This window comes from Suricata suricatta, chromosome 7 (genome assembly GCF_006229205.1).
Source record: "Suricata suricatta isolate VVHF042 chromosome 7, meerkat_22Aug2017_6uvM2_HiC, whole genome shotgun sequence".
Classification (NCBI taxonomy): Eukaryota; Metazoa; Chordata; class Mammalia; order Carnivora; family Herpestidae; genus Suricata; species Suricata suricatta.
In genome coordinates this window covers 8383820-8398345 of record NC_043706.1, presented here as the reverse complement: position 1 = coordinate 8398345, position 14526 = coordinate 8383820, and the positions used below count along the sequence as shown (strand labels likewise).

General features: G+C 43.3%; 1 protein-coding gene across 6 annotated transcripts in view; it reads left to right on the top strand.

Moving 5' to 3' along the window:
• CDKAL1 (CDK5 regulatory subunit associated protein 1 like 1) overlaps positions 1–14526 on the top strand; it is a 646364-nt gene that overhangs the window by 418921 nt on the left and 212917 nt on the right. For all 6 annotated transcript variants that reach the window (XM_029944073.1, XM_029944074.1, XM_029944076.1 and 3 more), the window contains one exon: positions 5883–6028. In XM_029944073.1, the coding sequence (XP_029799933.1) occupies positions 5883–6028 (146 nt within the window). The remainder of the gene's footprint in view (positions 1–5882; positions 6029–14526) is intronic.

Sequence of the window (14526 nt, the reverse complement as noted above, 5' to 3'; positions counted from 1 at the left end):
GATATTATCTTTTCATATTTCATGGTGTTTAAAATACAACAGATTTTACTGTCAGTTCTCCTTTGCTGTTTTATCTTAAAATTTTACTGTAAAATTGGCTTAATCACGTGTGTTCAAGCTTCATGAACTTTCACGTACATATGGACTCATGAAACCATCACCACGGCAGGATACAAAACTCTCTTGTCTTGGTGATGGCAGAGAGAATAACAACTATGAGACAGAGCAATGATAATATCAGTTGAAGAGAAATGTGTGTATAATTACAACTCTTAGCATTCTGACATTAGTACGAATGTATATTTTTGTCTTTGTTATGTAAAGCCTGATTATTGAGGATGCCATTTGTAATGATAAAAGAGGATTGAAGGCCTTTTAACATTTCTGTGAAGGCTAATTAGTCTCACTTATTTTACTGCAAATACTGAAAATGTTAACTCTTTGCAGTTTAGAAGTGAATTTCCTGTTATAATTAAGTTATAGATCAAATGTAAATTAGAATCTGTTCACAATATCTAATCCTCCTCACTTGGGACATAAGGGTTGGAAATCTTCTCCACCCCTGCTCCCTCAATTCACTCACTGATGCTATTAAATGAGAATTTATTTTTAGATTGCTGAGAGTAAATGTAGGTGCTGGTAATTTGCTTAGTGGCTGTTACAGTGTCATTAATGAAGTAATGGGCGAAATATGACTCTGGGCTTATTTTATCTTGACTTGCATGACTTTCGGAGTACTGAAGGTGATTCCTGAAATAGAAGCCTCTAGAACACAGGCATTGCTGTTTTGACCTTTAGCTAGAAGTCTTTGTAGGACTTACTCTAAAATAATCAATGTTGACTAATTTAATTGGGTCATTGCATCATCCATTCATTCAAGTATAACTTCAGTATTTAAGGGCTAACCATTGGCGAGGGTATGGGGAGAGGCAGATGGTCAGTGAGATACATCCTTGGAGTGTGAGCACGTGTGGCCCAGTTACAGGGAGATGGGTGCCCCCGGGAGCCGTACCCAGGTGTTTGGAAAAGAGATATTTAGAGTAACAAAATCTTGCTACAACAGGGGGTGAACTTTGAAGATGTTATGCCAAGTGAAATAAGCCATACAAAAAAGGACAAATACTATAATAATTTCACTTGTATGAGGTGCCTAGCAGGTTCCTAGAGACAGAAACTAAATGGGGATTTCGGGGCAGGGGGAGTGAGGCACGGGGAGCGATGTTTATGGGGACAGAGTTTCAATGTGAGATGATGAAAACGTTCTAGAGATGGGCAGTGGTGATGCCTGCATATAACATCATCAGAGTCCCACTTCATGGGATCATGCCCTCAAAAATGGTCAAAATAGGAAATTTTATGTTCCACGTATTTTGCCACAATAAAATAACAAAAAAATGGGAACCATGAAAACGATCATTTATAGCCCCTGCCCCCAGTTCTTCTCTTTTTAAGAAAAGTTTTTAAAAGAATTTTTTAAACATTCCCTCTTCATCTTTTGTATCTATTATAGTTTTTCCTAATAAGATTTTATATGTAACAACTAACCTCTGTCAGACTTAGGCCACTAGATTGTGTTGTGAGAGTCCGTAAGTACAGATAAAACTTTGCTTTACTACCTTTCAAGCTAATAAGATTCAGAACATTTGAGGTACTTTTGTATGAAATGGCGTATTTAATAAATTCTACCTCCCTATATTTTATTTAATTGGAAAAAAAAATGCCTGCGTACGTAAACATGGCTGACCCCTGGGAGCGCTCCAAGAGAAGTCATTTAGGAAAGACTGATGATTCTGTTTATGAGAATTGTCTCGAACAGGCATGATAGAGCCAGAGAGCAGACTGCTGCTGCTTCAGCCTGGGGGGAGGGCTGTGGGCTGGGGACGAGGGGAAGATTCGGGATTTGTTTTAGAATGAAAGTATTCTCCAACTAGATTTCAGTGATGGCCGCACCATCCTGTGAGTAGACTAAAAACACATTTAATTGCCCACTTTTTCATAGGTCAGTTGTATGGCATGTGAATTATATCTCAAATAGGCTATTTTTTGCAATGCTTAAAGGAATGCTTTAACATCTCTTTTCAAAGTATCTTTTTGCTTTTGGCTTCATCATATGTCTTAGGTTCGTTGAACACAATGTAGCATTGTCAAGGTTAGCATTTTAAATATGCATGTACTTCCTAGCAAAGCTACAGTTTGAGAGGACTTTCTGACTGGTAACTATCAAAATGAATGCACAGACATCTGAATGCAAGTATTAGTACATTTTACACACTCGCACACTGAGTCGCCTTATTAAGTGGGTCGTGTACATATTCCAAACCAGACAGAAAATGATTACTTTGATGACTGCAGAGCAACAAAAATGACTAATTTCTTTGAAAGATGTACCCATTATAGGATTGCTTTTAAAAATGAAGTCTCATTATTTTTTCTTTTTTAAATTTCATAAAAAAACTAACAAACATTGAGACAGTTACCAGTTCATGAAAGGAGAGCTGCCTAGAAAAGCACCGGGTGGAGATAGTGTTGCGCTGAGTTGGTGACCCATTCTGTAATCCCTGCTTCCAAAGTCGTCACCATCTGGATGCTAAGCAGCCCTGATACCTTAGCCCTTGAACTATTCATGACCTTGTATTAAAAGAGATACTGTTTGCATGCTAGTTGCTACCAGACAGAGCTCCTTGTACACACACACCCCTTGTGTGCACACGTGCCTGTCTGCTCCGACTCACAAACAGCTGAGAACTCAGCGTTTACTCATGGCTGCCATTTTTTTGGTAGCCATTTTGAACCGGCCCCCTGCCCCCCATATTCCTTTGGTTAACTTGGGCCTCACATGTATAACTAATTTATAAATTAATTGCATTTGTAAATTACTTGCCTAAGAAAACACATTGTGATTCCAACCTAAATCTGCAACTGACTTTGCACCCCCAATGGGGGTGGGCGCACCCTACGAAATGTCATTTTTACTTTGTATTTACTTCTATATTCACATGTAATTTTTCAGTTCCATAATTTAAAGCAGGCCTGTCATATGTTTGTTTACCTGCTTGAGTTACTATTATTAATTGAAAATTTGTCTTCCTATCAACCAGCACACACATTTTAAATCCTGTTCTATGGGGGTGCCTGGGTGGCTCAGTTGGTTAAGTGTCTGACTTTGGCTCATGTTCATGGATTCGAGCCCCGCGTCAGGCTCTGTGCTGACAGCTCGGAGCCTGGAGCCTGCTTCGGATTCAGTGTCTCCCTCTCTCTCTGCACCTCCCCGACCTGTGCACTCTGTCTCTCTAAAAAAAAAAAAAAAGGAATAAACATTAAGAAAAATTCCGTCTCTTTCTTTGTATGTTCATGTGGTTTTAACCTATGTCTATGTTTCCGTGTTTGGTTGTATACCTAGTAGTAACCGTACCTTGTTGGATCGGCTGGGACTCCCACGGGAGGAATGAAACCTTGATTCCCTGCTCTTGCAGAGCCTCCGTCTTGGAGGTCGCTGACCCTGGTGCACAGTGGAGCCAGGAAAGCACTTGGGAAACACCAGGGACCGTTTGGAGGAATCAGAGAGGAAAAAGTCATCTCTGGCACCAGAGAACCTCTCAAAAGCAGTTGAACCTTAAAAATAAGGGAAGAATTTTGACAGCTGAAGGAACCAAAAGGTCTTTCACCAACATGCTAATAAGTTCTTGAGAAAAGTAATAGAACCAAAAGCCTAACAAAAAACATCTCCTTCGTGTCTTTGGGGCACATTAATCCTGTGAAGTCATAATCCTTTTAGTGGGAGAAATTGAGACTTCAATTAAGGGGCAAGTTTATTTTGTGTTCTGGCGCCCACCATTCTAAAATTGCCGCGCTAGTCTGTAGCATGAAGCAGAAGGTCATTACTAGTGGCAAGTCTTACACTGAAAGCCCAAGGGGACAACCCACCCCGTTTATCCTGCTTGTTTGCTATTAAGGTTTTAGTTTGTGAATTGTCCCAGTGCAGCAGGCCGGGGCGCATCCCGCACAGGCTCCTTCCTGTAGCAGGCCACCCCGAGGGTTTCTAGGAGGACCCGCACTACCCTTCGTGGCCAGAGGTCATGCTCGCTGGGAAACTCTCTCATTTGTTGTATGCAAATCAGTACAAGTTAATCCTCCTTCACTTACTAGTTAGGGAACCAGCTCATGGAAAAGCTGTTCTCAGGTTGCCATTAATCCGTCTGAAAATGTGTTACCATGAACTTCAGAAACTCTTCAAGGAAAAAAGAAGAATATTAAATAAATGTGTCTGTTGAGTGCCTACATATAAACACATACTGAATTGTTTTATTTTATTTTCCCAGTAGCCTTGGTGATGGGTCTTGCCACTGTGTCTGTCTTACAGATAAAACCAAGACACAGAGAAGGAGAGCGAAATTTCGTTTCCCAGATTATGTTATTTGTTAAGGTGTCATTTTGTATTGCAGGAGGTTTGTTGAAAGTTAGCCAAACGCGGAGTCCTGCCCCTTTAGAAACAAGCATTTTCCTTACACTCTGCATCTAGATGTTCCAGAGAGATAGATATAAGACAAGGTGTATATACCTATTAATTTCTAGTAGAGACATTATGGATGAAACATATCAAGGAGTAACGGTATTTGCCTATTTGAATTTCTTAGACCAAAATAATTTTTTCAGACAACTAAGCTGCTCTTAAGAGGTGACCGAACCGAGTTCACTGCTCTTTCCTCCCACGCCCCTAAACGCCCCCGTGCTCCGCGCTCACAGTTGGTGGAAAGAAAGTGGAGACACGCAGGCGTGGTTGATGCATATGCATGACTGACCCCTGAAGGGCTAGGAGGTGGCCATAGGGAATGAGCTGGCTCCTAGCTCCACGGGTCCTCAATCCCGCTGGAAGGATGGAGTGAAGTAACAGACAGGAAAATGTGGTATTTCAAACCCAAAAATCACTGAGCGCGTGCACGTAATCCAGGAGCAGCTCCTTTCTCAGTGTATTTACTTCTTGGTCTCTTTGTACCCGCCCTCTCCCCCTGTACCCCTCACCACTCTTCTCGTCTCCCCCTTCCTTCCCCCCCCCCCACCCCCCAGGCTTCAGCTGATGAGCCGGTGGCCTGGGGCGGTGGAGAAGGGCTAAATCCGTCTGTGTTCTTGCTGCTTCCGTAAATGGTCACATCAACATGGCTTTCCTATATCACTCTTCTTCCTGCCCACCTTTGTATCCTCTGAGGGATTTTAAAACACTCTCTGGGCTTCCTAATTTGTTTCACTCCATTTTGCTCCACGTTTGCAAGACAGGATCCTCTGCCTGTTCCTCCCTTCTTCCACACTCTGCGTCTAGGAATCAGCCAGTGGCCTGGGGCCACCTGGCCGGCTTGTGTGACGCTGTGTCTTTTGCACAGTACATACTCAGAAAACTAGCTGGGAAAAAAAACAAGTGAGTTACATATTCCTTCTTCTCTTTCCATATTTGTGGGGGGAAAGTGTCAACGGGCTTTACATTTGGAGACTTTATCCAAGTACACAGGATTGTAGAGCCGCAGCTGTTTAACTCTGGGTGTTTTCCTGCTAACGTAGCAAGGCAAAATAACAAAACTTCTTTGAGGCAAGGGAATGTTTATTTTGAAGGACTCAAAAATCTTGCTCTTTAGGCATTCCATGAGTTTACCTTTCTGTTGTGACCTAACAGAGACGGAAAACACAAGCCGCTCTTGCATGGAATCCTCCGAAAGTAACGTGAAATTTCCAGATGTCATCCTAGTCTGGCCAGTTGATGCTCGTGTGAAGAGTCTGGCTGATTGTCTTCAGTGGTGTTTATTTGCTAGCCCTTGTGAGTGTTGATCTGAAGGGAACCATTACCTGATTGATTAAAATGATTAATGTTTTCTCCTTCCATTTTTTTTTTAAAGGAAATGGCAAAAATCCTTAATCATCCCAAAGTCTACGCTTTTCTGCACATACCCGTCCAGTCCGCCTCTGACACTGTCCTCATGGAAATGAAGAGAGAATACTGCGTGGCCGACTTCAGAAGAGTGGTGGATTTTCTGAAAGAGAAGTAAGTCTGTTAGTACTTAAGAAAATAACCATTTCTTTTTTTCTTTCAAAAGCATGTGGCCAAAATGCACTTATTGTAGCCACAATTAAAGGCACCAGAGGGAGGGTGAGAGTTTTGAGACTCTCAGAGCCTCTAGGTTTCCTAGGGACCCTTGGTGTGGTTTCTTCTCATATCCACCTACGTCTGTTCACGATGTCGCGTTAAATTGTGTGAGAACCCCGCAGTCTCTCCAAGGTGACATGCATTGCGATCATTTTTATACCTGACCTCGCAGATGAAAACTGCGCTGGCTTTGGTTACATCTCCTTTAATGTGGCTTTCTGAGGTTGTGATCTGGGCCCCACGTGGAGGGCGGCCAAGTCATGTCACCGCCGAGTTGGTAATTTTCTACCAAGTAGCATTTTTCCAAGAGTCTCTGGAACGTCCTTGCGTTTACCCGCGTCTCCCTGAGGATCACTTGGAGAATTGTGATTTATAAGGAGGCTTTGGGATTCTGTGTTTTGAAAGTTGAAATTGCTGTTGACCAAAATTAAGGCATATTTACACAATCTTAGACATGAATGATCATTTTGTTTCCACAGAAAACACTTGCAGGCCATAATTATATTCTTCAAAATCTGACTTCTCATCACCACCAAACACTGACTCCCTTCTGTGATTATACCAGGCAGGAAATAGCAGGGCCGGCCAAGGTCATAGGAAACCTTCTCAAGTCTAGGGCACTGCTCTCCCCCGTGGCGATATGTCCTTTATCCGGACATCTCTGTGGTATGCGTCTTCCTACCTTCCATAATTTTTCCCCATAATTTTTTCCTCTGTTGTTTCTCTTAATTAAGATACAACTTTTTATTTCCATCTTCTTGTTTATAATTATGTCTCTTTGTACCATGTCAAAGTGCTACATGGATATGATTGCTTTGTACAAATTGTGAGCAATTATTTTTTCCACATTCAATTAGTGAACTTATCCCGACTACACAGAAGTCATTTTAAATCTTTCTTCTTCTTCTGTTTACTTTCTCCTTCCTTCCTCATCTTTCCTTTATGTCTTTCTAATTTTTTTTTCTGCCTCTAGGCATTTCTTGATTATCCTAACCACTGGAAATAAAGACACTTGTGTGCATTCAAACAAACACAGCTAATTGTTCGAATATTCAAATCAGCGAATAGCAGGCATATTTATTCTAGGATTTTGTAATTATAATCATTAAATATAAACAGCCTTCAAAGTAGAAAGCAGAATAATGACAGATCTCTACCATCCATGGTACGTTCTGCTCTTGAACAGAATGGAGGTCAAGGCTAAAGAATAAGAACCTTTACGTTAGATGTCTGTTAAGTTTCCCCATAGTCCTCCCTTGTGTTTATGCTAGCTGTTGTAGGTAAACTTGTCTGCTGTGCTAGAGTCCTGGGCGTGTTGGCACTGGTGAATGGAATGTTCTCAAAATTGCAAATAAATTGTTGCACCTGTGAAATTTCTTGCCTCTTGCTTATTACTAGGGCAGTAGCAAATAATGTGTACAATTCATACCTGTTGCACAAGATTTTGCCAAGTGGAGACATGAATCCTGTTGTGCAGAATAGACTAGAACCCTTTCCAAATAGTTTGTTGCTTTAATGTGATTCAGTGAGGTTAAGGACTCAACACCTCTCTTTTTCCCCCCACTTGGGTGAGTGCTGACTCAGTTGTTTGGGAAATATCTCTGGCTATCTAACTGGGCAGCAATTTCACAATAAGGTTTAGCCTTTTATGTTGTTCCAAAGATGGACCTTTTAGATCTGTTGCATCCTGAACAGTTTCAACAGCACCCATGAGGTATATGGAGGTCAAAAGACGATCACATCAAAGTGTTAGAAAATAGTCTCTTGCCTTTACTCATGGGTTAAACTCATTGTCCTTCTTGGGATTCTGAATTACCCTGAGGCATCTTTGTAGCTTTTCTAGAACATTCCTACTGTCTGCTAGATCCCAGAATGAAGTTCTCTACCCAGGGATCTCCAGTATTCCCGATGCTGGAAATATCAGTGATCCCTGGAGAGGATGTTTGAGATGCCGAGAGAAGATGCCCAGCCCACACCCATCCATCCACAATGTCAGTTTCAAGTAGGGGAAGCACTGGAAGAGGAGAGTATGAGTCTAGATAGCGTCTCTAGAAGGTTGTTTCTTGTTAAAACTCTGTATTGTATATGTACAGTGAGGGCAGAAGCAATGTTGGTGTACAGTTTCATACTTGGATTCTAACTTATAAGATGTGTTGGAAAAATGCAGAAGGCGGACAGTACGGTACATGACTGACAGCCTTACAGTACTCTTTGGAAAAAGAAGAAATCAGTTCATCACCATTAACGTGGTGATCCTTGCATGGTTTTGCACAGTTCATCAGAGCCATACAGTCGTCTATTTTGTCCAGTCTGCCGTGATGCTTGTGGAGAAGCATCCAGCACTGTCTCCTACGCAGACAGCATAGTCCCGTGCTCCTCAGGGAGAGAGTGCTCCCGTCCCAGGAGGTCCACCCACTCGGGGACTACTTTTCAACTGTAACAAGTATTTAGAAATCAATGAAGTAACAGAATTCTGCTCTGATACTTTGCTTATTTTTTTCCTGTAGAAACTAGATAGCTTTATGCCAGATAGACGAGTGCTTATTGGAAACACAAAGTTTTAGGGGTTCCTGTAGCACTTGTGGTCTGGATAACGCATCCAGCACAGATTGTTTTGTCCAGTGTTAAATCAGAATTCAATAAAATATTGTCTTTTTTAGAAAGAGGACATCACACTGTCATTTTGCCGTTTTGTGCCTTCATAAAAGGACTGTGACTTAAAATGATGAGTTTGGTGCTCTCTTCTTGCATCTGCATTTTAAGCTCCTGTATTAACGTCTGGTTTCCTCCAGAGCGTTTGAAGCCTTTTTCCCTCATGAGCCTTGAGTAGCTGGGAATCTTGGTCGTTCTTTTCTCCACGAGTCTGAGACTCCTCATGTACTCCTGTTACGAGTGACGGGCGGAGCGTGCCCGAATCTGCCTCATCAAAAAGTCAAATTTTTAAGACAAGGTACAGCATTGAAGACTGACGTCCAAAGTGTTTAAGTTTACCTGAAGCTACGGGCTTTTAAACTGCTGGTTCGGGGCGCCTGGGTGGCTTAGTCGGTTAAGCGTCCGGCTTCGGCTCAGGTCATGATCGCACGTTCGTGTGTTCGAGCCCCGCGTCAGGCTCTGTGCTGACTGCTGGGAGCCTGGAGCTGCTTCAGATTCTGTGTCTCCCTCTCTCTCTGCCCCTCCCCGCTCATGCTCTGCCTCTCTCTGTCTCAAAAATAAAATAAAAAACACTAAAAAAAAAAAAATTTTTTTTTAAACTGCTGGTTCGGCGACATTTGTGATGCCACGTTTCTGAAACACCACTGGAGGTGAAAGCTCTGGCATTAATTCTCCGCGCAGTTGAGACTGGCCCGCGGGCTAGCCGGGAGCGGCCGCAGCTTGCTGACCAGCCGGCCTGAGGCTGATTCATTGCTGTCCTCAGTTGTTACAAAGTTGGCAGCCATGGTTCTTCGAGCAGCTGGGTCGGAGATACCCCGGGAGCCGGCAGAGGCGGAGGCACATGGGGATTATTAAATCACACGACCTCTGCGAAGGAAGTGCCTAAATTACTGAATACACTAACTTAAAACAGCTGGTCACGAGCAGACAGTCGTAGGCCTTAGATTATTCTATTCAGATTTATTTATCCAGTTGGAAAATTAACTAAGTTGATGCTTTTATGTGATTGGATACAATGATTTTCTGAAATCATTGGGATTTCTTAATGGGATTTGGAAGGGTCTGGAAGAAAACCGCCGCCGGGGCGCCATTCTGGTTTCAGAAAGATTCGTGTTTTTATGATTTTCACTGAATACCTCACAAGTTTTACTCCTTTTACTAATGGTCACTGAACTGGTTTTTCTGTTTTCTTTGTAAGATATGACTGGGATTTTTTCAAAACGTGGAAAGCTTGAATCCTTTATTTGTATTTCTTCATGTAATTTTGAAATAGATACTTCCTAATGAGGGGATTTTTCACTTTGTTATGCTGAAGATGATATAATCCAGGTTCCTAGGGCCTCGGGACCTTGGACATGGTCTTTAATTGGGCTCCCCTCCTGTGAGCCGTAAACTCAATCACTTCTTCAACGGAAACCCTTTTATTCACATATATTCACAAAATGACAACACTTAGGGTTATTCCCACAGCATATGTCCTAGTGCTGAGTAAAGGAGTGTCTGGAGCGCCTGGGTGGCTCAGTCAGTTAAGCGTCCGGCTTTGGCTCAGGTCATGATCTCACAGTTCCGTGGGTTCGAGCCCCGCGTCAGGCTCTGTGCTGACAGCTAGCTCAGAGCCTGGAGGCTGCTTCCGGTTCTGTGTCTCCCTCTCTCTCTGACCCTCCCTGCTCAGGCTGTCTCTCTCTGTCTCTCAAAAATAAATAAAAAACATTTTAAAAATTTAAAAAATAAATAAATAAAAATAAAGGAGTGTCTGAGTCCTCAAATTCACACATTAAAGGGGGAAAGAAGAGGAAAGAACAGGACATTCTTGAAACCGTTTATATATTGTTTTCACAGATCATTTTGTTGGAAGTCCAGTGGCCTTTTGGCCTTAAACTTGGGAGACCACATCCATCTCCCTCCCTCAGTAAATGCATTTTGAATGAATTACTGACCAGTTATGTTTTCACCTGCTAGCTGCATAGATCTTAAGTTGTGCCTCCCTGTAGTGTCTTTGTGTTGACTTTTAATGACATCATATTATCCATTCTCAGAATTTGCCATGATCCTTTGTCCGCGTGTGTGTAATTCTGGATTAGTCTCATGTTGCTTATAGACTCTTAATCCTTAGGCATCGTGATATCCATTCACGCCCCTGGGTTTACTATACCCAGAGACTGCCCCGTGCAGGGCCACAGCCAATGACTGATGGGCCCTGGGGGTAAAGGGTAACCGTTCAGCGGGGAGGACTCACTGAAGGGCAGGTGCAGCCGCGCAGAGAGAGCTCTGTCCTCCCAGCTCTCCGCTGCGAACTCCGGCAGCAGAGGCGCGAGGGCTCAAAGCCGGCATCACTGTGGCAGCGTGATCTGTGCGTGAGTCAGAGTCCCCCCGTACTGCCCAGCCTATCCTGTGACCTGCTTTTCCGGTCTGTCTGTAAAAAAAGAAAAAAAAAAGATATATAAAAGAGAAAAAAAAGATGCTCGCTCATTACCGTCATGAGTCCGTTTTCTTCCTTTCATTATTCCTGCTTGTCCACGTATCCATCCTGGAATCCAACCTGATGAAAGACCTGTTGTGCTAAATGTGTATTTTATTCCATTAAAATTTTTTTTAATGGTTTTTATTTTTGAGACAGAGACAGAGTATGAGTGAGGGAGGGGCAGAGAGGGACGGAGACACAGCATCAGAAGAGGCGTCAGGCTTTCTCTGAGCTGTCAGCCCACGCCTGACGTGGGGCTCGTCCTCATGAACTGTGAGATCACGATCTGGGTTGAAATCAAGAGTCGGACGCGTAACCAGCTGAGCCGCCCAGGAGCTTCTTATCCTGGTTTTTATATCTAGTGTTCTTCCTAGTGGCTTGGACACCTGAGCAGCAATATTTGCCAGAATAGAGGAAAAGAAATTGAAAACAAACAAACAAGCAAGCAAAAAACGGATTAGGCAAGGATTAGGTAATGAAATTTTCTCCCAGATGCATCCCCAGATGTGTTTCTGTTCACTGAAAAACCACCTCCCAAATAACTTGGGCAAATTCTGGCTTTATTCCATCATTCCTAATATCTCTAACTAGGGTGTTATTTCGGGTGTCCGTGAGGCCTTGTTCACTATTTTATCTCTTGTCGAATATCTTTTTGAAATAGTAACACTATATTGTCTTTCTCTCCCTTGCTATTTTTCCGCAAGAATAGGTGTCATTGTAATGGTTATATAGCAAGAAGACATTTAGTTTTTCTTCTTTGACGTGGCATTATGTTTATATTTGGAAGATACTGACATGTGCTCACTACTACAGTATTGTAGGATTGCCCTACACGTGATTCATTGGTTTGAAGGTAATTACGTCTTCTGTTGATTTAGCTTTACCTTTCCCACCTAGCCTGGTCAGGAGAGAAGCCTCATCGTTCCTAATCTCTCTCTCCCTTATATCTTTCCTTTGTAATGCAGTCGTGTTATTCCTTTCAGAAATAGAGAACCTACCTTCCCGTAATCCCTTACACAGTCTCTACCTCAGCGTTCTGTTGTAAACATAAGGGTCGGGTCACACCGTATGATATCGTAGACTGATAGTAAGCAGTTTTCCTTTCACCGATAGAATGCTTTTCATATTCCACAGGGCCCTTGTGTTATGCCATGATGCAGTCACAGAATCGTAGCCAAGTATGTAAGATTGGTGTTTCAATCTCCGCTTTTTTTTAAATGTTTGTTCAGTTCTCTTGAGAGAGAGAGAGAGAGTACAGGCAGGGGAGCGGCAGAAAGGCAGAGAATCCCAAGCAGGCCCCGTGCTGTCTGCACAGCGTCCGACCAGGGCCTCTACCTCACAGACACTGAGGTCAGGACCGGAGCTGAAATCAGGAGTCGGACACTTAGCGAGCTGAGCCCCTCATCTGCACTTTTTAAACAGAGCGTCAGAGTTCAGACTGGCCAGAGACTGGGAGAGAACCCACAGGGATTTAATGTGTAGTAAAGTAGGTTTTCAGTTTCCGCTGCATAGCAGTCTTCCTAACAATAATATTGATTCAGTCACTCACTTCTTTTTATTTATCAGTTTTGTGCTCAGCTCTGTAATAAATAAAACAATACCATTAGTAATAATATGGTGGTAATAATAAAGCCACTAGCTAATACTTTTAAGTTTTACTCCTGTGCCAAGTACTGCTCTAGGGCAGCGGCATATGTTAGCTTATTTAATCCTAACGTCCCAAGGATGTTAAGTGATCTTCCCATGGGCCGGCCATCACTAATCCATGCTAGAAACTCGGTGAAAACTCAGAGCCTGTGACGCCTGCGCAGCTCAGTCATCGTGCTGCACTGTTGTCCAGGCTGAGGCACGATGCCCTGGTGATGGAGCCGCTAAGGTGGACTTGACAAATAATGATGATGTAAACTTGACAGTGAGCGCTTCAAGGGAAGATGAGAAAGGTATGCGTGAATGTCAAGGATGGTGTTTTATCCGAGACCTAGTAGAAGAGGGGAAATGAGAGGAAGCAGGGATTGGGGTAGAAAAGATGAGTTTGGTTTGGGACATACTGAACTCGCAGTGCCTGGTTAGAAAGTCCAGGGGAGATGAACACCCGGGTGGCTAGGTCATTTAAGCATCTTACTCTTGATTTTGGCTCAGGTCATGATCTCACCGTTCATGGAGCCCCACGTCAGGCTCTGTGCTGACAGCATGGAGCCTGCCTGGGATTTTGTCCGTCTTCCTCTCTCTCCACCCCTCTCCTGCTCATGCACGCATTCTCTCCTCTCACTCAGTGTAAGTAAATATTAAAAAGAAGAAGAAGAGGAGGAGGAGGAGGCCAGGGGAGAGCCTCTGTAGGCTACACAAAACGTGAGCCAAGCGCCCAAGAAGGAGATGCGGGTCTAGAGATCAATGTTTGTGAGCAATTAGCTTCTGAGTGGCAGATAAAGCTGTGGGTGACGAGATCATCCAGGAGAAGGAAATGGAAGGCTAGGGAACACCAGGATCACATGAAGGGATCCTGTGACGAGGGTGAAGTGTCAGGGTCAGGCTGGTGTAGGAAGAGACGCAGGAGGAAATGACGCAACGGAAGCCAAGGGGCATAACAGTTTTAGGAAAATGAAAATGGTAAGGGTCAAACGTTAGCTAGAGTTGCCCCTGGGGAGCTGGTGCTGGGCTAGGTGCTCTGGAGGAGAAAATACATCCTGTTTAGATTGTTTTCTTTTCCAGGACTGTAAGTGTTCACGAGCTGTTAAATGTAGTAATGTCTCCGTGCCCCTCTGTTGATTGCATGCCCAGTTCTGAGCATGGGGCTCAGTTTTACCCTCCTGGACCCCTTGACCGCCATATTGCTACGCTGTGCACGGCATCCAGGGCCACAAGAGCGAGAGGCAGGAATAGTACGGATTGGCCGACTGCGTGGTACTTACTCTGGAACCAGAGAGATTAAGGCTTAGAGTACTATTTCTCAGACTGTTTTAATTAAAGTTCGCTTTTCATAAACAAGAAGATCTCCTGTCCTTGCAGAACAACGGATCCATTGCCTCTGGTAGGACAGAATACTCTGCATTTCTGAGAGATTCTCTGTTCTCTGAACTCCCGCTGGCTAATAGCGAACAACCATTGTGAGGCGATATTTATTGGGCGCACAGTATGTTGGAGGCAACGTGCTAAGTATTTATGTAGATCAACTCATTTAATTTTCACAATGGCTCATACCAGATAGGAAAATATTATTACCCCCCACCTTTGATAGGCTAGGAAATTAAGGCACACGGTGACCTCCCGACACCTGGGAGAGGTC